Source organism: Sceloporus occidentalis, unplaced genomic scaffold, assembly GCF_023333645.1.
Source record: "Sceloporus occidentalis isolate IW3139 unplaced genomic scaffold, rSceOcc1.0.p SCAF_2, whole genome shotgun sequence".
Taxonomy (NCBI): domain Eukaryota; kingdom Metazoa; phylum Chordata; class Lepidosauria; order Squamata; family Phrynosomatidae; genus Sceloporus; species Sceloporus occidentalis.
Window position 1 is genome coordinate 2,235,924 of NW_028316982.1, and position 26,702 is coordinate 2,262,625.

General features: G+C 42.4%; 1 protein-coding gene across 4 annotated transcripts in view; it reads left to right on the forward strand.

The window, feature by feature from the left end:
• The window catches only part of LOC149317864 (cytochrome P450 2J4-like), a 67,051-nt gene that overhangs the window by 36,981 nt on the left and 3,368 nt on the right, over positions 1 to 26,702 (forward strand). For 2 of the 4 annotated variants that reach the window (XM_089508582.1, XM_089508581.1), the window contains exons 2-8: positions 4,279 to 4,441; positions 15,491 to 15,640; positions 15,879 to 16,039; positions 18,076 to 18,252; positions 22,986 to 23,127; positions 23,726 to 23,913; positions 25,383 to 25,524. In XM_089508582.1, coding sequence (XP_089364708.1) covers positions 4,279 to 4,441; positions 15,491 to 15,640; positions 15,879 to 16,039; positions 18,076 to 18,252; positions 22,986 to 23,127; positions 23,726 to 23,913; positions 25,383 to 25,524 — 1,123 coding nt within the window. Of the gene's footprint in view, positions 1 to 4,278; positions 4,442 to 10,590; positions 10,611 to 15,490; positions 15,641 to 15,878; positions 16,040 to 18,075; positions 18,253 to 22,985; positions 23,128 to 23,725; positions 23,914 to 25,382; positions 25,525 to 26,702 lie in introns of those variants that run through there. The other 2 variants (XM_089508584.1, XM_089508583.1) reach the window with 2 other exon arrangements.

A 26,702-nucleotide genomic window follows, 5' to 3' on the forward strand; every position in this document is an offset into this window, starting at 1 on the left:
TCTTGGAACACAAAGGTCTACATCTGCTGCTGCAAAGAGGGCAAAGAAGGAGCCATTCTAGTCTTCCTAGGAAAGGAGACCCAGACTAGGGCTGCCAGATCTCAGGGCCTGAGTCTCCAGTTTTCATGGGTCATCTCCAGGCAGGAGATGAGGGAGAAAACTCTTCAGTTTTGTGGAAACCTAGTTCCAGGCAAGAGGAAAGGGCGATGTACAAACTTCCAATTCAGCGAGGAGAGAACCAGCGTGATACAATTTGCAAGGCTTAATTGATTTGCAAAACTTGCAAAGACTCTCTGGAGGGCTATGTCTTTGGCTTAGTTAGTGTCTTCCATTCCTCGCAGTCATTGTGGTGCCAGGGCATATTTTCTACTTTACATCCACATTCTGGTAAGAAGCAAGTAGGCTAGATTAAATGTTTCTTATCCTCCTTATAAAGGAGTTTATTTTTGTATATTAGCATATTATTTTAGTATTTTAGCATTGTATAGTGTTGTGTTTTACCATCCAATTTTGGATTTTATATGTTTGATGTTCCACTCTTTGGTGGAAAGGGCATTATAAATAAATGTTGTTGTTGTTTTTGTTGTTGTTACTATTACTATCCCATCTCCTTAAGTAGGTGTGAAGGAACAGTCCCCTCATTTCACCTTGATTTTGGAACAGCTCTAACAAACTAGGAGGATAACCTCAATTAAAGTAAATCCAGCTATATGGTGCAACCTCCATCCTTATTGGAAAATCCCTGCACACATTAGTTTTTCAGATTGCTGCAAGGCTGGGGAAAGGGGAGGATAACAAGAAAGGGAGGGAAGGAGGGAAACACCTGTTTAAAATGTGAAAAATTGTAGTGTGAGGTTTTCCCCAGCCCAGTGAATTGAAGAGGACAGTATAAAGAGGGTGACACCCAATAATAATGAATCCAAATCAGTCTATTAATTTCCTGTGATGAATAAGGTGTGGCAGATGCTGCAGCAAGGTTCACAAACTTGTGGAGGTGTGGGTGAGGTCAGTGTCTGGGATGAAGCAGGGTCAGCCTATTTTGCTCCACATAATAGTAGTGAAAAATACGAAAAGCAGGCTTGAACACAGAAGAAGCAGGAGTGAAAATAGGAGGAAGGAATATCAACAGTCTAAGGTATGCAGATGACACCATAATACTAGCAGAAAACATAATGAACTTGGAACAATTACTAAGGAAGATGAAGGAAGAAAGTGCAAAGGCAGACTTGTTGTTGAAAATAAAGAAAACAAAAACAACGACCATAGAGTATTCAGACAAATTCAACAATGAAGAAATAGGAATAGTGAAAGAGTTCTCATACCTAGGATCAAACACTGGTCAGAGCTGGGGCTGCAGTCAAGAAATCAGAAAAAGGTTAAGAATGGGGAAGGCAGCTATGAAAGAACTAGAAAAGATCCTAAAATGTAAAGATATACAACTGAGCATGAAAGTTAGAATTGTGCAAGCCATTGCATTCCCTGTTACTGTGTATGGATGAGAGAACTGGACAGTTAAGAAAGAGGACAGAAGAAAAATCAATTCATTTGAGATGTGGGGCTGGAGAAGGGTGTGGAGGATGTCATGGGCAGCTAAGAAACAAATGAGTACTAGAACAGATCAAGCCTGAAATCTCTCTGGAAGCCAAGCTGATAAAGTTGACTCTGTCATACTTTGTTCATATCATGAGAAAGAATGACTCCTTGGGGGAAACCCCCCCCCAATAATGCTAGAAAAGGTGGAGGGAAGCAGAAAGAGAAGAAGGCTGCATGTTAGATGGAAGGACTCTATAAAAGAGGTCATGAGTATGAATTTTCAGGACCTGAGCAGAGCAGTGGAGGGCAAGGGGCCTTGGAGATGTCGCCATGGGTTCAGATTGCCCCGAAGGTGGAGAGCAACAAAAAATGGCAGGCAAGATGGCACCCACTCCCCTTCCAAAAGGTGACTGGAGTAGCATTAGCTCTTCTTCAGGACTGGGGAGGAGAAGTACATTCTCCATTGCACCTGAAGGCAACATGTTCACCTGAGGTTGTGGGTGCACCCATGTCCCCACAAGACCTTGGAGGGTTGCATTACTCACTGCAAACCAATAAAAAAATCATTTTTAATCCCCAAATGTACCGTGGGGAGCACAGAGATCATTTTCAGTAAGTCAGTTTTAGCTCCATCAGGCCACTTTAGGCTCAGGAAATTACTTCTTCTTTTTTTTAAGCAAGTGGAAGTGAATGCCCCCCATCCATTTGCAAGTATTTGGAGGCAATTGTCTGGAGCAGGGGGTTGCATGTGGTCCACAGGCTACCCTTTGCCCACCTCTGACCTCAGGGGTGCAAATTGGTTTCTATTTCCTATCAATTGACTTCTTGTCTTGCAAGATATGTTTCTATCAGCATCCTTGGCTGGCTACCTTTTCAGCACAGGAACCCAAAAGATGTTGGTTTTTGGAGGGTGCATCTAGGAGTGACACTGCAGTCAAGTCATCTGGGTCAGGTAAAATAAGTGAAGCAGAGTTTGAGGTTTCTAGAACATCTTTTGCTTAATGTTGAACGAAATGGGAGGTGAGAGAAAAAGGTATTCGTTATGTTGGATTCCTAAACGTTTGCAATTTCCTTAAGTCTTGCGCAAGTACCTTTGTCAACGGGTGCTCCTCCCCAGCGCAGTCTTGAGAACCCACTCCCAAACAGACTGAGTCATGAGTAGTTAGCATTCCCACTAGCTTTTCTCTTGCGCCAAGCCCTCCCACAGTGCCTCCCTGGCCACCTCTGAGCACATGGTGAGATGAGAAGGTCGGCATATCTAGCTTTTGGGATCCTTAAGTAAGAGAGTAGTGCAACCAAGTGGAGTGCACTCTCAAGTGGAGTGCCCTTGCACTTCCCTTCCCCTGGATCTCAGAGTGGATCTTCACAGTTTGAATTACCTTCCTCGTAAGCTGCATTTACACGTGTTTAAGTCATAAAGTGTGGTGCATCCACACTGCAGAAATATTCCAGTTTGACACTGCTTTAACTGCCCTAGCTCAGTACTACAGAATTCTGGGAACTGTAGCTTCTTGTGGGCTCCATAGTATTGAGCCAGGTGACAAGTGATGTCAAACTGGATTATTTCTGCAGTGTAGATGTAGCCAAGGATACTGGACTAAAAGTTTCATTTTAATATTCACAGAATCATTTTATATTTGTTTGTTTGTTTGTTTGTTTGTTTCCAAGCTTTATATCCTGCCTTTCTCCCACATTGGGATTCATGGGACGTTATTGCACAGGCCTGGGGGAATGCAATTAGAGAGGGACGAAAGGGGCCAGGATGGGAACAGAATGGGGAAAGGACGCATTTTACCCCATGCCAGAATACTGCCAATGCCAGCGGAAGCCCCCGTTCCCTTTCCCATCCATCCCCCAGATGCCGATTTTAAGGAACTATTCAGAACAGTTTCTGAAAATTGGCCTCTCTTGTACGGATGGGGAACGGAACGGGGGATTCCGATGGCATCGGCAGCGTTCCGGCGTGCGGTAAAATGCGTTCTTTCCCCATTCTGTTCCCATCCCACCCCATTTCATCTGGCTGTAATTGCGTTACCCCAGGCCTATGTGATAATGTCCGAGACTTCCCCCCATCAAAGCATAGCCACTAATGACAATTCCTTGCGCATGGTTATCCACCCAAATATGGATCCATCTGATGGTGTTTCCATCTACAGTCAGTCCTTCTTATACATGGATTTTTTATACACGGATTCAAGCATCCACGGTTTAAAAATGTTCAAAAAAAGTATAAATTTCAAATATCAAATCTTGATTTTCCAATTTTTATAAGGGACCCCATTTTGCCATGTCATTATATTAAATGGGACTTGAGCATCCATGGATTTTGTTATTCATGGGGGATCCTGGAACCAAACCCCAGCAGATAACAAAGGTCCACTGTATTCCATATTTGGTCAGTCTGCTACTTAAAATATCTGGGGGGGGGGGGCTTATCAAATGCTTTGCTGCAATCCATATATATGACATACACAACATTCCTATCATCTACCAAACTAGTGACTGGATCAAAAAACGAGAGAGAAAGATATGAGGTTAGTTTGGCAGGATTTCTTCTCGGCAAGTCCATGTTGGCTCCTTCTAACCAGTTCATCATCATCAGGATGCTTACAAGTAGAACTGAATGAGAGCTATACATGGCTAGAACCCACAGAGTGGAACCAGACTGGAGCTTACGTATTAACCTGAAATAATCTCACGGAGTAAATGCAAAGTTTCATCTCTTGTGTTTTCATCTAATGACAGCTCACTCAGGAATATGGAAACTTTACCACTTTATGGATAGGTCATTATCCTATCGTGATTCTGTCTGGATTCCAAACGGTGAAAGAAGGCCTGATCAACCATTCGGAAGAGCTAAATGACCGACCGATGACCCATTTCATTTTACATGCCTTCAAGAGAAAGGGTAAGTGCCTTGGAAGACAAACGTTTCTTTTCTTCTGGCAGGCAAGAAGGATAAAGAAACTTCTGAATGTGACTAGGGTTGCCAGGTGACACAAGTAACAGGGCTCCTATACACTTAATAGTTGTCATGCAAGCAACACTTGTTGAAATTCCCTCTTCTATGCAACCATTAAAAGGTTGGGTACCTTGTCCCTTATTTACCTGGCAATTCTATAGGGGACAGTCAAGCAGTTGTTGTTGTTATTGTTGTTGTTTTTGGTGTGTTTTTTTTGTTTTTGTTTTTAAATAGCAAATTCCCAAACTGCACAATTCTCCTGATGCTAAAAAAATGGGAGGAGAGGAGAATTCTTATGTTCCTTTACTTTCTTGTATTTCTTGCAGCCTTTTGTACTAGGCATTAAAGCTGAGTTTGCTTGTTTTTAAAGCAGATGTCTTGAGTTTGCAAGGCCTGAGCAGAATTGTTAATAAGAGGATCTGTGAGGAGGTCTCATCCATAGGATTGCTCTGAATCTAAGCTCTCTAGATGGCAAATATAAATAATAAATAATAATAAAACTTTTATTTTTATCCTGATTTTCTGTGACAAGACATCAAAGTGGCCCACAACACATTAAATGTGAACAAGAAATCTAACTGCATGGACTCCCCATTGGACATCCCACTCTTAAAAAGTTGAAAGAAAAAAGCCAAGTGAACACAAAGCATGTTTTGTGCCTTGTCTCAGTGGCGGTTTCGTCTCCTGAGGAACCAGTAGCACTTACAGCACCATTGTTTTCTTCCGACATGTGCCTCCCTTCCTTCCAGCGCGGCTTCCAGCGTATACTGGAAGCCGCGTAAAACACACCCCATATCATGCGGGCGCACTGTATTAGTAAACATCACATAACATCAAATAATTAATAAAATAAAACAGATGTACAAACATTTTGAAGGTTGTTTTTCAATTATTCCATATAATAAATTCCTTCAGTTCTTCCTTTTCTAATGATGCTTGGTGTTTGTATATAATACTCTTACTGTCTTTTCTTCCTAATATTACACCTTATTGATTTTATCTTCAATAAACTGACCAATCAGATTTTCCAGTATACACACACACACACACACACACACACGATAATTATTTTTCATTAGTCTTTGAAACCAATAACTGACATTTATCCCCATTTGTTACTTAGATATCCGATCCTGGTTTCCAACAAATCTTCCTAGAGTTTTGTATTTCATTAAACATATCAGTTTATCTAATTCTGCCATTTCAAGCAAGTTTAGTAACCAATCTTGTAAGGAAGGGGTTGAATTCTCTTTCCATTTCTGGGTGATAACAATTCTTGCCGCCGATACTATGTAGTGCAATATTCTAGCAATGATTTATGTATGACAATTTTTTTGTGGGTTTTTCGGGCTATGTGGCTGTATTCTGGAAGAATGTATTCCTGTTTTGCTTCATCTGTGCCTGGCATCTTCAGAGGGATTCATGTATGAATTTTCCTGAATGAATTTATTCTTAGTTCATTAACTAACAAGGCAACCCAATGGCTTATGCAGTAACGTTGCCAAAGGTCCTAACCTGGGTTTGGAGCTGTGTCAAACCGTCCTGGATGACGTTACACTCCCCTTGAAAGACTGTGTTCAGGGCTTCCGGTGGTAATGGTGGCGCGGGTGGTTGACTCCATACGAGGCGGGTGTGGAGTGACCACGGGATCGGAGGAACAGAGCCCATCCCCAACTAAAAGGGACTGGGTCAAGAACCCCCCTGGTAAAGGGGGTCCAGAGGAGCTCGTCGGGGACCTTTTTGCCAGCACCTGTCCGTGAAAGAAGAGAGAGAAAGGAGGACATTGGAAGAGGCTCGGAGCACAGACAGAGCTGAGCTGGTCAGAAGGGCAAAAGAACGACTGCAGGTCTGCCCCCAGAAGAGAATAAGCACTGCCGCCACCTTTTGAAAATAAGCTCTTGACAGATGGAAATCTTAAGAAAACTCCAAAGGTGAGGGACGAGGGGACAGCTTTCCCATCTTTGTGGCGATTACCTTTGAAAATGCAAAAGGACGGAGGTACTCTCTGGACAGTTTCAATACCCCCTTTCCCTCTTCAAAGAACTTGATCACAAACTAAAGGATAACAAAATAACAATATAAATAAAAATAAAAGACTACTGGACTATTGGACATAGAATTATACTAATGGAATAATAGAATATCAGAATATTCAAAGATAGGAAAGCTTACTACCGGCTTCAGCTGTTATGCTCTAGAATTGGAGGACCTAAAAATAATAGTGCAGACACTGGTCACTTCAAGGCTGGACTTCTGCAATGTGCTGCACATTGGGCTACTTCTGTACCATGTTCAGAAACTTCAATTAGTTCCACACATGGCAGGCAAATTGATTATTGGAAGATGCAGGAGTGATCACATTATACATTATTCTATGATTATAGAAAATTCCCATGAGTTTAAGTCATGGGAGGAACGTTGTCTTTGCCTCCTATAATTTGTTCACTGGGTTTGAGTTGCTCTCACAATGGACATCAATCTAAACAATTAATGTTTGAGACGCTTCCACTTGACCTTACCATTCATAAGCGTCTTTCTACTCCATCCCATATTATGCCCTGCCTCAGCTATCCTCTCAGCTGTGATAAAGACAAATGGCATCTGTTAGGTCACATAAGGCATGTGGTCTTCTTTGCCTCACATGATTTGTTCATTTGGATAGCTCCCAGATCAGATGTGCAACTCGGAAGTCAGTTTGGAAACTCTTCTAGCTCACGGTTCTAGATTTTGCAAGCAACCCGTATTACCTCACATCCTCAAATGAGACCTGTTCTCTTTCTCCACTACTTTCAACTCCAGTGAGAGCAGAAACACCAGGGCATGTTGTTGTTGCTGATGCTGTTAATGGCTTCTAAGTTGGCTTTGACTTTTGGCAACCCTATGAATGAGAGATCTCCAAGAGTTCCACTCATCACCAACCTTGCTCAGATCTCACCTAGCCTTCCTTGGTTGAGTCTCTCCACCCATAATGTGCTCTTTCTCTTTTCTGATTGCCTCCAACTTTACCAAGCATTATTGTTTTTTCATGAGCTCTCATGAGATGTCCAAAGTATATACCGTATATACTCAACTATAAGTTGACCTCATGTGTAAGTTGAGGGCAAGTTTTGGGGGTGAAATTATGGATTTTGATATGACCCATGGATAAGTCGAGGGTAAAATTTAGGGACATATAGCAAAGGATCTAAAGGACAAAGCAAAGCAAAGTCAAAGAACTTACAAAATTCCAGCAGACATAACTCTTTGTGCTTACTTTTAGGGCTGCATAGAAGAAAGGGTAGAGGGGACCGGTGCTTCCAAGGCAGATTATACTCTTGCCTTTCACCAGGGGATGGTTCCTTCTTTTATTTAAGAGTTAAGATACAGTACTTACATTGATTTGTGGATAAGTCGACTCAGGTTTTTGGGGTCAATTTTTTGACCTAAAATTCTAGACTTATACATGAGTATATACAGTATGCCTCTGTTTAGTCCTTTGAGCGTTTATGGATACTGCAGACTTGATTCCCTCTCAAACCCATTTCTTTGTCTTTTTGGCAATCCATGGTATTCACAGAACTCTTCTCCAGCACCGTGTTTCAGATTAGTTGATTCTCTTCTGCCTAAATTTCTTCACTGTCTGCTTTCACAGCTGTACAAAGAAATAAGGGAAATTATGGTATGAATGATTCTGATTTTAGTACACAATTCTGTATCCTAACATGTCACTAGTTCCTCATAGTAGCAGTTCCAAGGTCTAGTCTTCTTCTGATTTCTTGACTACTGTCTCCATCAAATATTTAGAGTTTACTTATATTTACTTTATATGCTAATTCTTCTGGCCCAAAAACAGCCTGGGAAAGGAATGTGAGAAGATCAACTGAAGGCAAGCTTTAAGACTAGTGATGGAATACAATCCCGCCAATCCTATTTGCCAAGCCTATCCTGTTTCTAATCATCTGCTAAAGTTAGAAAACATGACCTAAATCTCTGTAAAGGATCTCTCAGAAACAAAAGCAGTGGTTCCTCAACATCAGCATCAACGATTTGAGATATGCAGACAACATTATATTATAAGGAGAAAATAGCACAGACCTGGGTCTTATCTGCACTGCAGAACAATCCAGTTTGACACCACTTTTACTGCCATGGCTCAGGAATTCTGGGAATTGTATTTTGTTGTGGCACTGAAGCTCACTGACAGGGAAGGCTAAGCATTTCAGAAAACTACAAATCCCCCCAATCCCACAGCATTGAGTCACAGCAGTTGAAGTGGTGTCAAACTGCATTGTTTCTGAAGTCCCAGAATGTAAATGGATGGCAATGTGTACATAAAGAACCACTTGAAATACAGTGGGACCTTGGGGTTTGCTTCCTGGAGCCCCCTTGGATACCAAAATCCACGAATGCTCAAGTTCCATCAATGGCAAGTTGAAATGGTGTCCCTTATATAAAATAGCAAAATCAAGGTTTGCTTTTTGGAATTTGTATACACTCATCCCTCCATATTTGCGGATTTGATTATTCACAGATTTGATTAATATCTAGGTCCTCTAGTGCAGCTCTATGGTCAACATTAACTAAAGGTTGCACTTAAAGACCTAGAGATTCCTAGAGAGAATACTCTGCTAGGCCTTTGTAGCTCCTCCAGTGCAGTTCTATGGTTTGTGTCTGTTGGACGTTGACCACAGAGTTGCCCTGGAGGACCTAGAGAGGTGTTTTTGTTATTTGCAGTTTTTCCATATTCATGGGGGTCCTGTGCCCCTAACCCTACCAAATAGGGAAGGACAAGTGTATTTTTGGAATATGTGGAAGCCATACTCTATGCAATGTTACCGTAAATATCAAAATGTGGTGTGTACAGGGGAGTTTTTCATAGGTGGGTTTTTTTTTTTTTAATAAACCACCCCAATCCTGTCTTACATACTTTTCTCTCAGTTTTGTGGAAGGGAATGATGGCAACCCTCCTCACCATCTGCCAATTGAGGGAATGGGTTGATCCAAAGCACAGGCTTCCAGCCTATCTTTAATCTTCTACTCTAGCTGACATTTTGGGGAGCAGCAAAGGGAGGCAGGAGAAAGGGAGAACAAAAGAGTTCATAGATTTTTCTGGGGTTTTCTTCAGAGAACGCCAGCCACAGATCAGGAGTAAACTCTTCTAGAACATGGGCACATAGCCCGAAAACCCCACAACAATCTGTGGATGCTGGCCATGAAAGCCTTCAACTTCACAAAAGAGAGTTCATTCAGATGAGAGGAGATAGTCCAGTCTTCTAGAAATCGTGAAAAGGGACTTCTTCTCTAGATAAAAATTGTCTTTGGCTCTGCCTTCTGCATGAAGAAAGGCAAAGCTACCGCTACTCTTTTGCATGATTACTAGGAACAGGCCGATACAGAATGATACATCACTTCTCTGTGTCACTCACATGATATATACATATCTTTTGAGAGATGCATTCTTATCATGAAAGCAACACTTATCTGGGACATCCCAAAGAAAAACTATTATCAATATCTTTAGACACCAATGTGCATCAGACAGGTACACACTGGTGTTTAAAGATGTAGCAATAGAGGTGTGGACATATCTATATATTAAATCTGTGTCACAGGAATTAGTAATGTAATGTGTCATCAGCTTCCTCATGGTAATCGCTATCTGGAGAGCTGCCCAGGGACTGAACTTCTGGATGTCAGTTGCAGGAATACTTGAACATGCTTTAATTGTAAAGTGTTTAATTCTATTTTAAGGGAGGGAGGGTTGGGGGATAAAATTTGTATAATTTTTAATGTTGTAAGCCTCCCTGATTGCCAGAATGCAGATGGGGCAGGATACAAATAATAATAATAATAATAATAATAATAATAATAATAAGTTGCTAGCAGACTAGCTTTATATACCACCTTCCAGAGCCTTCCAGAACAGTCCGGCCAGAGAGAGGAGAAGGAGAGGAGCTGCTTGGCAGCCATTTTGAGACCGTGTGCTTGAGACCGTGTGCTTGTTGCTGAAGGGGCGGAGCTTCTGTGAGTCACATCTGTGAGTCACAAGGGGGCGGAGCTAGCAGACTAGCTTTATATACCACCTTCCAGAATTTTAATTTTCTTTAACTCAACAACTCTGCTCAAGTGGCATCAGGTTAGAATCAGATATTGAAACAGAGCCTTCCCTTTAAGTGTAAGATAGCAGCCAGTACTTACCTTTAAAGAAGTATTCCCAGTAGATTGACTGTTATATTTATTACTAAAGACTTTGCAGTATGGACAACGAGGGATCTGCCGCAGTCACCTGCAACTCTTGTGGGATGTTTCTCTTCTTGCCTACAGAAGTGGAGAACTTCACATGCACCAAGTGCAAGTTGGTAGCACTCTTGGAGGAGAAAGTGCAGCAGCTGGAGTCCAGAGTAGCTACACTTCAGCAGATTAGGGAACAAGAGGATTTCCTGGACACAATAGAACTAACCATCTTGGATGAGTACCACGCAGAGGAAGATGCTAGGGTGGAAGAGGTCACTTGCCAAACAGAGGAGGCAGACAGCTGGAGGAATGTCACAAAGAGAAGTAAGCCAAAAAGGAATTGTTCGGGGAGCTTGCAGCTAGAGAATCGATTCGAAGCTCTTTCCCTTATCAAGGAGGATGAAGAAGAGCAGCATGGACAGACTTCTGGGACAGAGCAGGGGAGCCTGAGAGTCCCACCCGAGGGAACAGTCGCTGCTAAGCCTCGGAGGAGGCGTGTGGTCGTAGTGGGGGACTCCTTGCTGAGGGGTACAGAAGCAGTGATTTGTAGGCCTGACAAGACGTCTCGAGAGGTGTGTTGTCTTCCAGGTGCAAAGATCCGTGATGTGACAGAGAGGCTGACAAGACTGGTCAAGCCTACTGACCAATACCCCTTCCTTTTGGTCCATGTGGGAACTAATGATACTGCAAGACACAGCCTTCAGGACATCAAAAGGGATTACGAGGCGCTTGGTAGGAAGCTGAAAGGAATGGATGTACCGGTTGTCTTCTCGTCTCTTCTGCCAGTTGAAGGGCATGGTCCAGGAAGGGAGAGGAAAATAGCAGATGTGAACAACTGGCTTCGCAGATGGTGCCGCCGAGAAGGATTTGGATTCTTTGATCACGGGCTGCGGTTCCATGAGGAGGGACTTCTTGCAACAGACGGGTTGCATCTCACGCCAGTTGGAAGAAATGTTTTTGCCAACAGTCTCAAGAACTTGATCAGGAGAGCTTTAAACTGAGTTCCGAGGGGAAGGGAGACAATATGAAGGAAGGCGAAAGGGATGGCGAAAATAGTCAAACTGTCACAGAGGAAACAAGGCAAACAGTGCAAGGACCCAACAGTGGGAGGCAAAAAAACTTGCACAGGCAGCAAGTAAAAGGGACCCATGGTCTGCGATGTCTCTACACTAATGCACAGAGCATGGGAAATAAGCAAGATGAACTCGAACTCCTAGTACAACAAAGCAAATATGATATAATAGGCATCACTGAAACCTGGTGGGATGAGTCTCATGGTTGGAATGTGGAAATAGAGGGGTATAACCTTATTAAGAGAAATAGGCCAAACAGGAAAGGAGGAGGAATAGCACTATATGTCAGAGATATTTACACCAGTGAAGAGATCCTGGACATCAATCATGGAAGCCAGGTGGAGAGCATCTGGATAAGAATCAAAGGGGAGGGAAATAACAAGGATGTTACGGTGGGAGTCTACTACAGACCCCCAAGTCAGACTGAGGAACTGGATGATATCTTTCTAGAACAGATGACCACACAGTCAGAAAAGAGAGATGTAGTAGTGATGGGAGACTTCAACTATTCTGATATTTGCTGGAAGTCAAACTCAGCAAAATCCTCAAGGCCTAGCAAATTCCTCACTTGCCTGGAAGACAATTTCATGGTCCAAAAGGTGGAAGAGGCAACAAGGGGATCAGCTATTTTGGATCTGATCCTAACCAACAAGGATGACTTGGTTAATGGGGTGCAAGTGGTGGGATCATTAGGTGGAAGTGACCATGTTCTCCTGGAGTTTGTTATACAATGGAGAGGAGAAGCCAGGCAGAGTCAGACACGCATCCTAGACTTTAGGAGAGCGGATTTCAGTAAACTTAGAGAAGTATTGAGGGCAATTCCATGGTCAGAAATACTAAAAGATAAAGGAGTTCAGGACGGATGGGAGTTTCTCAAAAGGGAGATACTGAAGGCACAATTTCAAACAGTTCCAGTGAGAAAGAAAAACGGGAGAAGTCTCAAGAAACCAGGATGGATGACTAAGGAACTTTCAACCGAGCAAAGTTTGAAACGGAACATGTATAAGAAATGGAAAAAGGGGGAAATCACGAAAAAGGAATTCAAAGAAATAGCAGGCATGTGTAGGGGTAAAGTCAGAAAAGCTAAAGCGCAGAATGAACTCAGGCTTGCTAGAGAGGTTAAGAACAATAAAAAGGGCTTTTTTGGATATGTCCGCAGCAAAAGGAAGAAGAAGGAAACGGTAGGGCCACTGCGTGGAGAAGATGGCAAAATGCTAACAGGAGATAGAGAAAAGGCAGAATTACTCAACACCTTCTTTGCCTCAGTCTTCTCAGAAAAGGCAAAGGGTGCTCAACCTGAGGATAATGGAGCAGAGGATAGAATAGGGGAATTTCAGCACAGAATAAGTAAAGAGATAGTAGAGGAACACCTTGTTAATCTAAATGAATTTAAGTCTCCGGGACCAGATGAACTCCATCCAAGGGTATTAAAAGAACTGGCAAAAGTAATATCGGAGCCATTGGCAATCATATTTGAAAACTCCTGGAGAACAGGAGAGATCCCAGCAGACTGGAGGAGGGCAAACGTTGTCCCCATCTTCAAAAAGGGGAAAAAAGAGGATCCCAACAATTACCGTCCAGTTAGTCTGACATCAGTTCTAGGAAAGATTCTGGAGCAGATCATTAAACAGAGAGTCTGTGAACATCTAGAAGGCAATGCCATAATCACAAAGAGTCAACATGGGTTTCAGAGAAACAAGTCATGCCAGACAAACCTAATCTCTTTCTTTGATAAAATTACCATCTTGGTAGATGAAGGGAATGCTGTGGATATAGTATATCTTGATTTCAGTAAGGCCTTTGACAAGGTTTCCCATGACATTCTTGCAAACAAGCTTGTAAAATGTGGGCTAGACAAAGGAACTGTTAAATGGATCTGTAATTGGTTGACCGGCCGAACCCAAAGGGTGCTCAACAATGGCTCCTTTTCATCCTGGAGAGAAGTGACCAGTGGTGTCCCACAGGGCTCTGTCCTGGGCCCAGTGCTATTCAACATCTTTATCAATGACCTGGATGACAGAATTGGGAGCATACTTATCAAATTTGCAGATGACACCAAATTAGGGGGAATAGCTAATACCCCAGAGGACAGGATCAAGATTCAAAATGACCTGAATAGACTAGAAAGCTGGGCCAAAGCTAACAAAATGAAATTCAACACGGAGAAATGTAAGGTATTGCACTTAGGGCGGAAAAATAAAATGCACAGATATAGGATGGGTGACACCTGGCTGAATGAAACTACGTGTGAAAGGGATCTAGGAGTCCAAGTAGACCACAAGTTGAATATGAGTGAACAGTGTGATGCGGCAGCTAAAAAGGCCAATGCTATTTTAGGCTGCATCAATAGAAGTATAGTGTCTAGATCAAGAGAAGTAATAGTGCCACTGTATTCTGCTTTGGTCAGGCCCCACCTAGAATATTGTGTCCAGTTCTGGGCGCCACAATTCAAAAAGGACATTGAGAAACTGGAGCGTGTCCAAAGGAGGGCGACAAAAATGGTGAAGGGTCTGGAGACCATGCCCTATGAGGAACGACTTAGGGAGCTGGGGATGTTTAGCCTGGAGAAAAGAAGGTTAAGAGGTGATATGATAGCCCTGTTTAAATATTTGAAAGGATGTCATATTGAGGAGGGAGCAAGCTTGTTTTCTGCTGCTCCAGAGAACAGGACCCGGAACAATGGATGCAAGCTACAGGAAAAGAGATTCCACCTGAACATTAGGAGGAACTTCCTGACAGTAAGGGCTGTTCGACAGTGGAATGCACTCCCTCGGAAGGGATAGAGTCTCCTTCCTTGATGGTCTTTAAACAGAGGCTGGATGGCCATCTGTCAGGGATGCTTTGATTTGGATTTCCTGCATGGCAGGGGGTTGGACTGGATGGCCCTAGTGGTCTCTTCCAACTCTATGATTCTATGATTCTATGATTCTATGATTCTAAGTATTAGTATTTATGGCTTCCATTAGCCCATAGATGGAGATAGGCAACAACCCTTGAGTGGAGGAAGGGAATGTATTATATGAACCAGTCCTGGATGTGGCCTCATTCCCACTACCTTTTAAACTGGATCGTGATTTGGTTTGAACCAGTTCAAATGACCCTGGTTCCCACTTAGTCCGAATTGCTGAAGTGATTCCAAGAGGGAGGCCTTGCTCCAGACCCATTTAACCCACGCCTTTTTGATGCTGATTTTCCCCCGCTTCTTTTTCAATAAATCGATTCTGCGCAAGTGTGAACCACAAGCGGATCAGAATTGATTCAAATTTCCCCTTCTGCCGGTTGGAACTGAATCATTTTGAATCGATTCATTCATGAATGGGAATCACAAGTGGGTTATGTTGATGCCAGAAAATGACAAAATGCGATTGGGGAAAGTGTAGTGTAAACTCTGATCCGATGTCAAATCAATCCAACAATTCGGATCGCACACCGATTTATCTGTAAGTGGAAATGAGGCCTACAACAATCCCTTAAGCTCTCTCTCTTTCTCTCCCACTCTCTAAAATATATATTTCAATATCAAAGACATAATACAATGCTAGACAGGTTCTCTGTCGAACTTATACTTGTAAAGCTTTAGAAGAATGGGTGACTTTGGGACCGATAGGCAGGAACTCCATGCTATATAGCATTTTCTGAACTGGAAACCTAACATTTTGGCAATGATTTTGACCCTTGGTAATTTTTCATTGTTTCTCGATTGTCTCAGGTATTGGCTTTGCAAATGGTCACGGCTGGAAACAACAGAGACGGTTTGGTATAGTCACTATGAGGAATCTGGGACTAGGAAAGAAAGGGATGGAGCATCAAATTGAAGAGGAGGCCCACCGGCTTGTGGAGGCCTTCTTTCAGGCAAAAGGTATGCTGGGGCATTATAATGGCCCAAAACTACTTCTGCTGAATTTGTAAAGTACAATCTTTACACAGATGGAAGGGGAAATTCATACATTTCAAATTCTACTTGTTTTCTGTATACAAAAACAAAATTCTCACCAGTCACAATGGTTTCTCTGAGACCCCACCAGGAACGCTAACTCTTGGTGTTAAAAAGTACGTCAGAATAACCTTAAAATGCCTGTGTGCTACTTTATTTGCAGGGCAGCCACTTGACCCTTCAGCACTGATCAGCAATGCCATCTCCAGTTTGATAAGCGTTGTGAGTTTTGGATATCGGTTTACCCACGAAGATGAAACATTCCAGAAATTGATGGAAACCATTGACACTTTGGCAAGATTTGGAGTCTCCATCCCTCATGCTGTGAGCCATTTCTCCCTTTTTTACTAAAAAGAATGGCGTCCCTGTTCCAGAATCAGTATTCTTTGAACCATCATGGGAGTCAGCCTGCTGGATTTGGGAAAGCCGAGGTTGAAGGCATTTCCTAGTAATGGTTGTATGTCCAAGTAGAGACACGGTCCTAGCATTTGGATATCTATTTGGGACAAGTGGCCATGTGTCTATACAGATGGTCCTTCAGAATGCCTTCATTGTCTTACATCTAGTTATAGGGACATAGATGTTTCTTGACTACGTTTCTCATTCTCCAGTGGCCACAACCTGACTGTGTTGGGTAGCAGCAAAAGACAGGTGGGCTTTAAGGGGTGGTGGGAGGTAGCAAATTTTCTCTCTGCAACAACCCAGTGTGTGTCATTAACTGGATATAAAATGGTGGTTCTAGAGGATCTTTGGCATGGTACAGACTGCCACTTTGCAGCAGCCTGGGGCCAAAATTAGGGCTGGGGAGCACAGAGCGTCCGCATGCTCTGTGCTCTCCTGGCGCCATTTTGGGTGTGCACGTGTCCACACTTTGCACCCGCCGATGACATGTCTTGTGTGCCGCATCCAAACAGGGTGGTGCACAAAAGATGTCACCGTGCTGCTCCAGGGCATTAATGGTGACTTGTCAGTGGCACAGAAAGGAGCTTTTTGCGGCTCCTTTTTGGGGCTGATCATTGCTGTGCCTGTGCGGTTGCCATGGCAGCTATCCGGGGCAGAAAGGGGCAGCATCTCGCCATCCCTTCTTGCCCGTCTGTACCAGGGCTTTATTGCAAAGGGCGTTCCATAGTTTTAATGCTGTTATGGAAAAGACTTCTTCTAAAATAGCTAACAGATGGCATCTCTCTCCAGTTAAATTAAGGAAAACTCAAAGATTAGGTAATGATAGGTGCTGGAAATGTTGCAAAGAAGTGGGCACAAAGTACCACGTGTGGTGGGCACGTCCCCGTATTGAATAATTCTGGACCAAGACACATATAGCTATTCAAGAAAAATTAAATATTCACTTTCCATTTTCTCCATAGTTATACTTACTTGATATAACTACGGTATTTAATAAAGAGGATGAAAAAAGTTGTTGGAGAATTATAATGTACCCAGTAACGGTTGCGAGGCTGATAATAACAAAAAAAGGTGGTAAACGGAAGAAGTACCAACAATATTTGATTGGAAGTTAAAAGTTATGGACACGAGAGAGCTGGATATCATGACATGTTTAATTAACAATAAGCCAATAGATAAAATAGAAAAGGAATGGCTTCCTGTTGAAAACAATTGAAAGATGTGAGAAACCAAAAGAGTAGTGATTGAGGCAAAATAGAAGACCTATATATCGATTTATAGATGAAAAGTTTGATTTCATATTTAGAGTATAATTGATATATTGGAATAAAGTATGTATGGATATCATGGACAAAGCAGATAGCAAACAAGCAGGAGAGCATGTATTTAATTAATATTAGATAAGCATACTAATTTTTTCTTTTTATAATGGAAAGTAAGTAGGTTAAGCAAATAGCAAAATGTAATAAAGGAATAGTAATTTGTAAATGTTAATGTTAGAGAGGCACATACGTAAATGGTAACATTTGTGTCTTTCAACTAATGAGAAACGACGTGAAGTTAAAAAAGTTTTACGTTTGTTTGTATGTCATAAAATGGCATTGTCATATATGTGTGTGTGTGTGTGTGTGTGTGTGTGTATACACACACACGCACAGATAGATAGATAGATAGATAGATAGATAGATAGAGATATACAGTATATTGGATATCATTAAGTCTAAGTTATAACATTGGATTTATCTGTCTATCTTACTCTGAAGAAAACAACAACAACAACAACAACAACAACAACAGAGCAGCTCTGTAGCCCTAGCCTCAAAAAAATAAAATAAAAAAAAATTCAGGTCATGAGTCAGATAATAATTCAGATCATAAAATAACTACATTAATCCAAATGATCTGGCAGATAAACCATGTTACCATGATACTAACAGGCGTTTTCTCTGAATTGGTAGATGTATACCTTTTTCCCAGGGATCATGAAGTATCTCCCAGGGCTTCACCAGAAGGCCTTGTCTGGCATGCAAATGGGACTTGCCTTTGCAAAAGAGGAGATTGAGAAGCACAAGGAACACCAGGGCCTTTATGATCCTCAGGATTTCATTGATTACTATCTACTTCAAATGGAGAAAGTAAGTATTCAGAGCAGCCCAAGTGATCTTCCTGCTAGAGCCTTCACTTTAAACAAACTTGCTTACCATTCAAAGATATAGCCGTGTTAGTCTGTAGTATCAGTATGTGGAGAGATCTTGTAGCAACTTTGAGACTAAGTAAAAGAAAGAAGTTGGCAGTTACTAAAGCTCATGCTGCCAACTTCCTACTTGCTTACTATGGCATTAAGATATGAATTCCTGCCTTCATCTCCCTTTATTGCATGATGGTGCTGCTGAAGCAGGTGATTCCAGCATTCCTGGATGGCCATTTAGGTTGTGTAAGTATCCACTTTAAATACAAATGTTGTTTCTCCAAGAAACATGCACTCAGTTTTCCTTTTGCTTAGTTGGCTCCAATGGCCATCTGGAGAGCAACCATGAAGCCTGAACCACACAAAACTAAAATTAATTTAAGCATTAGTGTTAAGTAAAAATAAAATTTAAAGACCCGGATAGTGAGGAAAGCTGATAGACAGAAAATCAACTGATTTCAAATGTGGTGCTAGAAAAGACTTTTGCAGATAACATGGACTGCTCAAAAGACAAGCAAATGGGTACAAGAGCAAATTGAATCTGAACTTTCCCTAGAAACCAAGATGACTAAATTGAGGCTGTTGTACCTTGGCCCCATCATGAGAAGATGTGACTCACTAGAAAAGGTGATGATGCTTGGAAAGATGGAGGGCAGCAGGCAGAGAGGAAGACCACAGGTCAGATGTATAGACTCAAGCAAAGAGGACATGGCTCTAAGTCTGCAGAAACTGAGCAGATCTGTTGAGAACAGGAGGTCTAGGAGATGCCTCATGCACAGGATCATCAGAGGCTGAAGTTGACTTGAGGAGAGTTAACAACAACAATAAACTGAAGGGAAAAAGTGAGAAAACCCTGTACAACTTCATGAGACCCAATGAGGACACAGTGTCCAAGTAATGGTTGGAAAGAGTGAAGTCGAAGGCTTTCACAGCCGGCACCCATAGTTTTTTTGTGTTTTTTGGGGGGCTATGTGGCCATGTTCCAGAAGAGTTTATTCCTGACGTTTTGCCAGCATCTGTGGTTTCATCTTCAGAGAATGCTGGCATAGAAGAGTGTGGGGTATATATATACTGTGTGACCCTGGACTGAGAGGAAGTGATTTCCATGTTAATCTGTGTATTGTTCTGTTGTTGAATGGCAAAGCCTCTGGGTGGGAGGAGATGCAAAGAGGATTTGTGTCTATTCAATTAGTCGTCCTATGTCTGCTGGGAAACCCTCTGACCCTGAGCGAGGTTCATTTGCATTTGCTGAGTCTTGATTTTCAGGAATGGGAGCCAAACTTTGGCCTGTTACAGACAGCCAAAATAAAGCTGCTTCGAGTCACAGTGGAGGTATGGTGTTTCAATGATGCATGCGTCCTAAGAGTCCAGAAGTCGCACCAAAGCCACGCTCCAGCCCTAAGGACTGGAGCGTGGCTTTGGTGTGGCTTCTGGACTCTTAAGGACGCATGCATCATTGAAACACCATACCTCCACTGTGACTCGAAGCAGCTTTATTTTGGCTGTCTGTAACAGGCCTTTGTTTACTTTCAGGGTTTCTTCTTTCCTGTTGAAGTTGTGTTGGTGTTTGTGGATTTCGGTGGCTTCCCTGTGCATTCTGGCCTGGCAGTTGTTGGCATGGTCCAGAATTTCAGTGCAGCTGCAGAAACGCAGCGTCCAAACACGAATCAAGGAACATGAGAGACACTGCAGAATGGGTCAGGTAGAAAAAGCAGCAGTAGCAGAACACGTTATAAACCATCCTGGGCATAAAACACTATTTGAAAACACTGGAATCCTGGACCATGCCAACAACTGTCAGATCAGGATGCACAGGGAAGCCATTGAAATCCATGAACACCTGGACAATTTCAACAGGAAAGAAGAAACCTTGGAAGTAAACGTAGTTTGGCTACCAGTCTTGAAACACACCAAAATCAGGACCCAGCCAAATGCAAATGAAAACCATGCAGGGTCAGGGGTTTTCCCAGCAGACAATGGATCACTAATTAAACAGACCCCCTGAAGCCTTGCCATTCACTAAGAGAACAACCCACATATATATATCCCATTCTCTTCCATGCCAGTATTCTCTGAAGTTGCCAACAACAGATGCAGGTGAAATGATAGGAATAAATTCTTCTAGAACATGGCCATATAGCCCAAATAATCCAGAAAAAGCAATGGTTGAAACCCTACATTTGAGATTGTGCCTTGCATATAGCTAGGTGTCCATAGCTACACCTCCAGGTGCTGCCTCCCCAAAATCCACTTTTTGATACAGTCCTCCAGCGTGACCATTTCTGAGTTGTTGGAGAATAGGGAGATCACTGGAGATGCATCCACCTGTTTTCCTATAGCTGGATGCACTGCTGCAGGTATTCACAGTGTCCTTCCCACAGGTTCCTGGGAGGTCTTTGCAGACAATGTTCTTTCTAATTTTCCAAAACTCATTTAAATTGAAAAGGGACCTCAGTTACATACAATAATGTTCCAAGTATAACAAAAGCAGGAAAAGAAAAACGTGAAAGGAGGAAAAACAATCACATCAGTCCTGTTTCTATAAAAGCCGACCACATGTCGAAAGATAATGCTATTTGTACATTTCATCTATACATCATTCTTTCAAGCATTGCAAACGTCATTATGTCTTCTATCCATTGGATCACAAGTGGAGAAAAATTACTGTATATACTCATGTATAAGTCTAGAAACTTAGGTCAAAAATTGACCCCCAAAACCCTGAGTCAACTTATCCATGGGTCAATGTAAGTACTGCACTTTCACTCTTATTTTTTAAAAAGGAACCATCCCATGTGAAAGATAAACAATCTGTCTTTGGAGGAATGACCCTGGCCTACTCTCTCATCCATCCAGCCTTTAGTATGAGCACAAACCTTGTATCTCCTGGAAATTTGTACTTTGGCTTTGTTTTCCTTTGTTTTGTTTTTTACATCCTTTCTTACATGCCCCTTAGTTTTACCCTTGACTTATCTATGGGACATATCAAAATCCATCATTTTCACCCCAAAATCTGCCCTCGACTTATACATCAGGTCGACTTATCATTGAGCATATACTGTATCTTTTCTGTAACACAGTATTAATTTTTTTAGGAGTCAAGGGGCATGAAAAAGCCACTTCCATTTGTCATTTGCTCATTTCCAAGAAATAGGTAAATAATTCAAAAGAGCATGCGCACATCCGTGAATATCAAGGAACTTTCCAAAACCAAATTTACTTGTCGCTTCCTTCCAAAATGTAGCTGCTATGGGACAGCTCCAAAACATATGCATTAAGGTGGCATTAGTGGCATTACATCTCCAACAATTTAGAAAGCATAGTGTAAGTTGGACTCAGAGAGCCAGTGTGGTGTAATGGTTTGAGCATAGGACTTGGACTGTGGAGATCCGGGTTCCATTCCCTGCTTGGCCATAGGAACCCAATGGGTGACCTTGGTCACATGCTCTCAGCCCCAGAAAACTCTATGATAGGTTCACCTTAGGGTTGTGATAAGTCAGAAATGACTTGAAGGCACACAACAACAACAAAGCTGGACTTAAGCTGTCATAACAACTCAGTAACAGGCCAATATATTGCATAGAAGTGATTAGAGCAGAATTAAGGAAGTAACCACAACATGAATTCAGCTTTGAACTTGGAGGCCCAGGTCTCTGCTGTGACCAGGAGTGCTTTCGCACATTTAAAACTTGTGCGCCAACTGTGCCCGTTCCTTGAGAAGCCAGATCTTGCCACGGTGGTACATGCCTTGGTTACATCCCGTTTGGACTACTGTAATGGGCTCTACATAGGACTACTTTTGAAAAGTGTTCGGAAAATTCAACTGGTTCAAAGAGCTGCTGCCAGGCTGTTAACAGGGGCAGATTACAGAGACCATACAACTCCCCTGTTGAAACAGCTTCATTGGCTGCCAGTCTGTTTCCAGGCACAATTCAAGGTACTGGTTATAACCTACAAAGCCCTCCATGGCTCAGGTCCACACTATTTGGCAGACCGTTTCTCCTGGTATGAACCTGCCCAGACTCTGAGATCCTCTGGAGAAGCCCTTCTCTCCAGCCCAACACCTTCACAAACACGGTTGGTGGGGAGACAAGAGACGGCCTTCTCGGTGGCTGCCCCCAGACTCTGGAACTCCCTGCCCAGGGAGATAAGAACGGCTCCCTCCTTGATGGCTTTCTGACAGCAGGTGAAGGCCTACCTGTTCTAACAGGCATTTAAGGAATTACTATAAGGACAGGCTGGAATGTTGGACTAGTTTAATCATTCTTTTTAATGTACATCATTTATTTATTTATTTTAAAAATGTTGTTAATTGTACTTTTTGTTTGTTTGTTTGTTTTTTAATGCTGTGAAGCCGCTCTGAGTCCCAATCCTGGGAAAAGAGCAGGATATGAATGAATGAATGAATGAATGAATGAATGAATTCCATAAAGTAAAAGAATGCAAGAATCATTGCAATATTAAACCAAATGCATGAACTGATTTCGGTAGGAGAAATTAGGAGAGATTTCGAAATGATATGAGCATTTCCAGAGGAAAAGGGGGCAGAGAGAAACCTTTCTATTTCCCCTTTAATACCAGTTTTAGATTTCTGGTTCTCAGATGCCCCGCTTCATTTAGGTTTGGCATTCTTTGACTTGCTTTTCAACAATATTTCATCTTTTCTGCTATCAACAACAGAGCAAGGGTGATCCCAATACTACCTTTAGTGAAGACAACCTGGCACAATGCATTCTTGAACTCTTCATCGCCGGGACAGAGACCACCTCAAGTACCCTTCAATGGGGACTACTACTCATGGTGGCTAATCCAGATATCCAAGGTAAGAAAGATCCAAGATCTACTGTCCAGTAGAATTAAGAGACCCTCTTGTTTTCCTCAGGGAAGGCTATTTTTTAACAGCATATTTTGTAATTCTTCTGAGATAACTGAATGAGTGGAAACAACAAAATTCAAGAGATCTAGAAAAAATCACGAACACCCTCTAGCTGTAGTTACTGCTCTGAAATGTTCAACTGGTGGTTAAGTCTGAATGGAATACAATTAGGAATAACTTAAAATATGACAGCTGCTTTTAAATGGTAAGAGGCACTGTAGCATAGTCATAGAATCATAGAATCCTAGAGTTGGAAGAGACCCCAAGAAGCGCCATCCAGTCCAACCCCAGTCTGCCATGCAGGAACTCTCAATCAAAGTATCCTGACAAATGGCCAACCAGCTTCTGTTTCAAGACCTCCAAGGAAGCAGACTCCATCAAAATCTCCAAGGGAGTTTGTTCCACTGTTGAACAGCCCTTACTGTCAGGAAGTTCCTCCTAATGTTATTTATTGTGAAATAAATGTCCCTTAGGGATCCTCCAATTTTCGCCAAGTTAAAAACTGTTTCCAGAATAAGGCTTCCTTTCTCACTGTTCCTTTCAGAAAGAGTCTACAAAGAGATGGAAGAGGTCTTGGGTTCTTCTAACTCGATCAGCTACCAAGATCGGAAGAAACTGCCCTACACAAATGCCGTGATTCACGAAGTCCAGCGGGCCAAATATATCTTGCCAGTTGGAATCCCGAGACGGTGTTCGAAGGATCTGAACATGCTTGGTTTTCACATTCCAAGGGTATGGAAGATGGATGTGGTTGCAGTCTCATAACCAAAAAGAAAAGAGCGTCCAAGGATGGCCGTTTAATAGATGTATCTACACAAGAACCTCCTGCACAGGGCAAAATACGAGGGACAAGAAGTCCCTTCACTTAAAAAAAACACCCCACACCTATAGAAGATCAAGTGGAAGTAATGGTCTGGGTGAAAGCCTGAAATCCAAACCCCAACAACTAGCCTTAATAACATAAGTAATGTTTCTTTGAGGTATGACAACTTCAGAGGCTCATTATCTTTTTAAGAACAATAGTTCCATTTTTTTACATCAAAACCCTCTTTGGTTGTTCCCTACCTGTTTTCCATAAAGACTTGAAGAAGGAGGGTCACAGTAGCTCTTCTTTGCTGTATCTGTTCCCCTCTTCAAAGGTAAGAGTGGAAGAGGAGAAACCCTTATATTTATTATTATTATTATTATTATTATTATTATTATTATTATTCACGGAGGCTTTCCAATCTGGAACCCACCACTTGGTCAGTGTCCTAAAGGACCTGCCATGCTGTGGATATGAACACCTATGCTGCATGTCCTAATGTTGAGGTGGAATCTGTTTTGCTGTATTTCAAATCCATCGCTCCATGTCCTGTTCTCTGGAGCATCAGAAAACAAGCTTGCTCCCTCCTTAATGTGACACCTTTTCAAATATTTAAACAAGGCTATCATATCCCCTCTAATCTTCTCTTCTTCAGGCTAAACAACCCCAGCTTCCTAAGCTGCTCCTCGCAGGGCTTTATGTTTCCAGACTTTCCCCCATTTTGCTCTCCCTCCTTTGGACACACTCCAGTTTGTCAACAGCCTTCTTGAATTGTGGTGCCCAAAAGTGGACACAGTACCCCAGGTGTGATCTGATCAAAGCAGAATAGAATTGCACTATTATTTTCCTCGGTCTAGACATTATACTCCTATTAATGCAGTGTGGAATCACTTTGGCTCTTTTAGCTGCTGCATCACATTGTTGGCTCATGTTCAGCTTGTGGTCTACTGAGACTCCTAAATCCTTTTCACATCTACTGCTGTCATGCCAGTCTGAAGAGGAGAACATCTGGTTTTAAATAGTCGAGAGCTGCTTCCACACATTACACTCCAAACATCTGCTACTGGAAGTAGTTTCCTCATTCTGCCTAATGGTAGGGCTGTCCTGAGCAAAGTGGTAGAGGCTGCCTCACTGAGAGAGAGAGCAGCTGAGAACAGTGGTAGAGGTGGCTCCCATGCCAGTGGGTTGGTGTATCCCCTCTGGGTTTTAGTTCAGAACATATTTTGCTAAATTTATTTAAGGGATAGAGTCTAACACTTGGAGAGCTGCTTCAAAGTTTTGATTTAAACCTGGCTTCATCACTGACATGGCTGCTACCAGCTCCAACTAAGAGAGAGAAAGAGAATGCAGCCATCTGGTGCAGATGCATTCTGAGCCAACTTTTTCTTCCTTTCAGAAAACCCTTGTTGTTACAGATCTGAACTCGGTTCTTCTTGATCCCAAGCACTGGGAGACTCCCGAAGAATTCAACCCAAACCACTTTTTGGACAAGGAGGGGAATTTTATCACTAGAGAAGATTTCTTGCCATTTGGAGCAGGTAAATATGGAATTCAAATCTAGATTCCTAGAGGTGGAAAGGGGCCATAGAGTCCAACCCCCTGGCATGCAGGAATACATACTAAAACACTCTGGAACAGTTGCCATCTGACCTCTGTTTAAAAACCTGTTTCACCATAGAACAGTTCTTATAGTAAAGAAAACCTTCACAATATTTTGGTGGGATACTTTTCTTGTATAGTACAATCTCTGTGTCCATGAGACGGGTATTCACGGTTTCACTTACCCGTGAAATAGTCTCTCTAGGAATATATAGCAATTCCAGTGCAAGTCTGTGGTCAGCTTTCTCCAGAAGTCACTGAATTCAATAGAGTTTGCTATTGATTGTATTTTTTTGCATTTTCACAGGAAATCCAGGAATGTATCTCCTGTGGATATGGAGGTCATACTGTAATTTGAATCCATACAGTCACTTTTTTGCCTTCCTTTAAAGCAGGGGTAGGCAACCTTTTTGAGCAGGGGGCCAGGTTGCTGTCCCTCAGACAACTGGGGGGCCGAAGTCGGGGGGGGTGGAGCTTCCACCCTACGGGGGCGGAGCTGCACACTGGGGGTGGAGATTCCACCCTATGGGGCGGAGCCGCATACTGGGGCGGAGCTTCCTCCCTCGGTGGCGGGGCCACGTGCCGGTGGTGGAGCTTCCACAGACGCCCCGCAAGGAGAAGTAGGCATGTGCCTGGCCTCTCCTCCTCAGTCCCTTCCTTCGGCCAAAGCCCAAAAATAAATAAATATTTTTTTTTAAAAATTAAATAAATAAAAAATAAGAAATAATTCCTGCATACACTGCAAATATTATATGAAGTAAAAAACAAAATGGGAACATATACAATATTTAAAATGAAGAACAAGAACAAGTAAAGTTAAATAAAAATTAGGAAATCCAGATCAAATGCATGCACAATGCCTCAACCCAGAAAGGAGCAAGCCAGCCCATGTGGAGGGATTTTGCAAAGAGAATACCAAGGGATATATGCATGATAATAACAATGTTTGTTAACATGTGGAAGCTACCTGAAGGCCACAGAACAGGGGAAAATGCATGCACACTGTGTCCCTCCCAAACCACAAAGGCACAGGTAGTAGGTGTAGCTTCCGATAACCCCCCTCCCCCAATGAACCAACCTCCTGCGTGGAAGTGGCTCTGGCTCTTTCTTTCTTTCT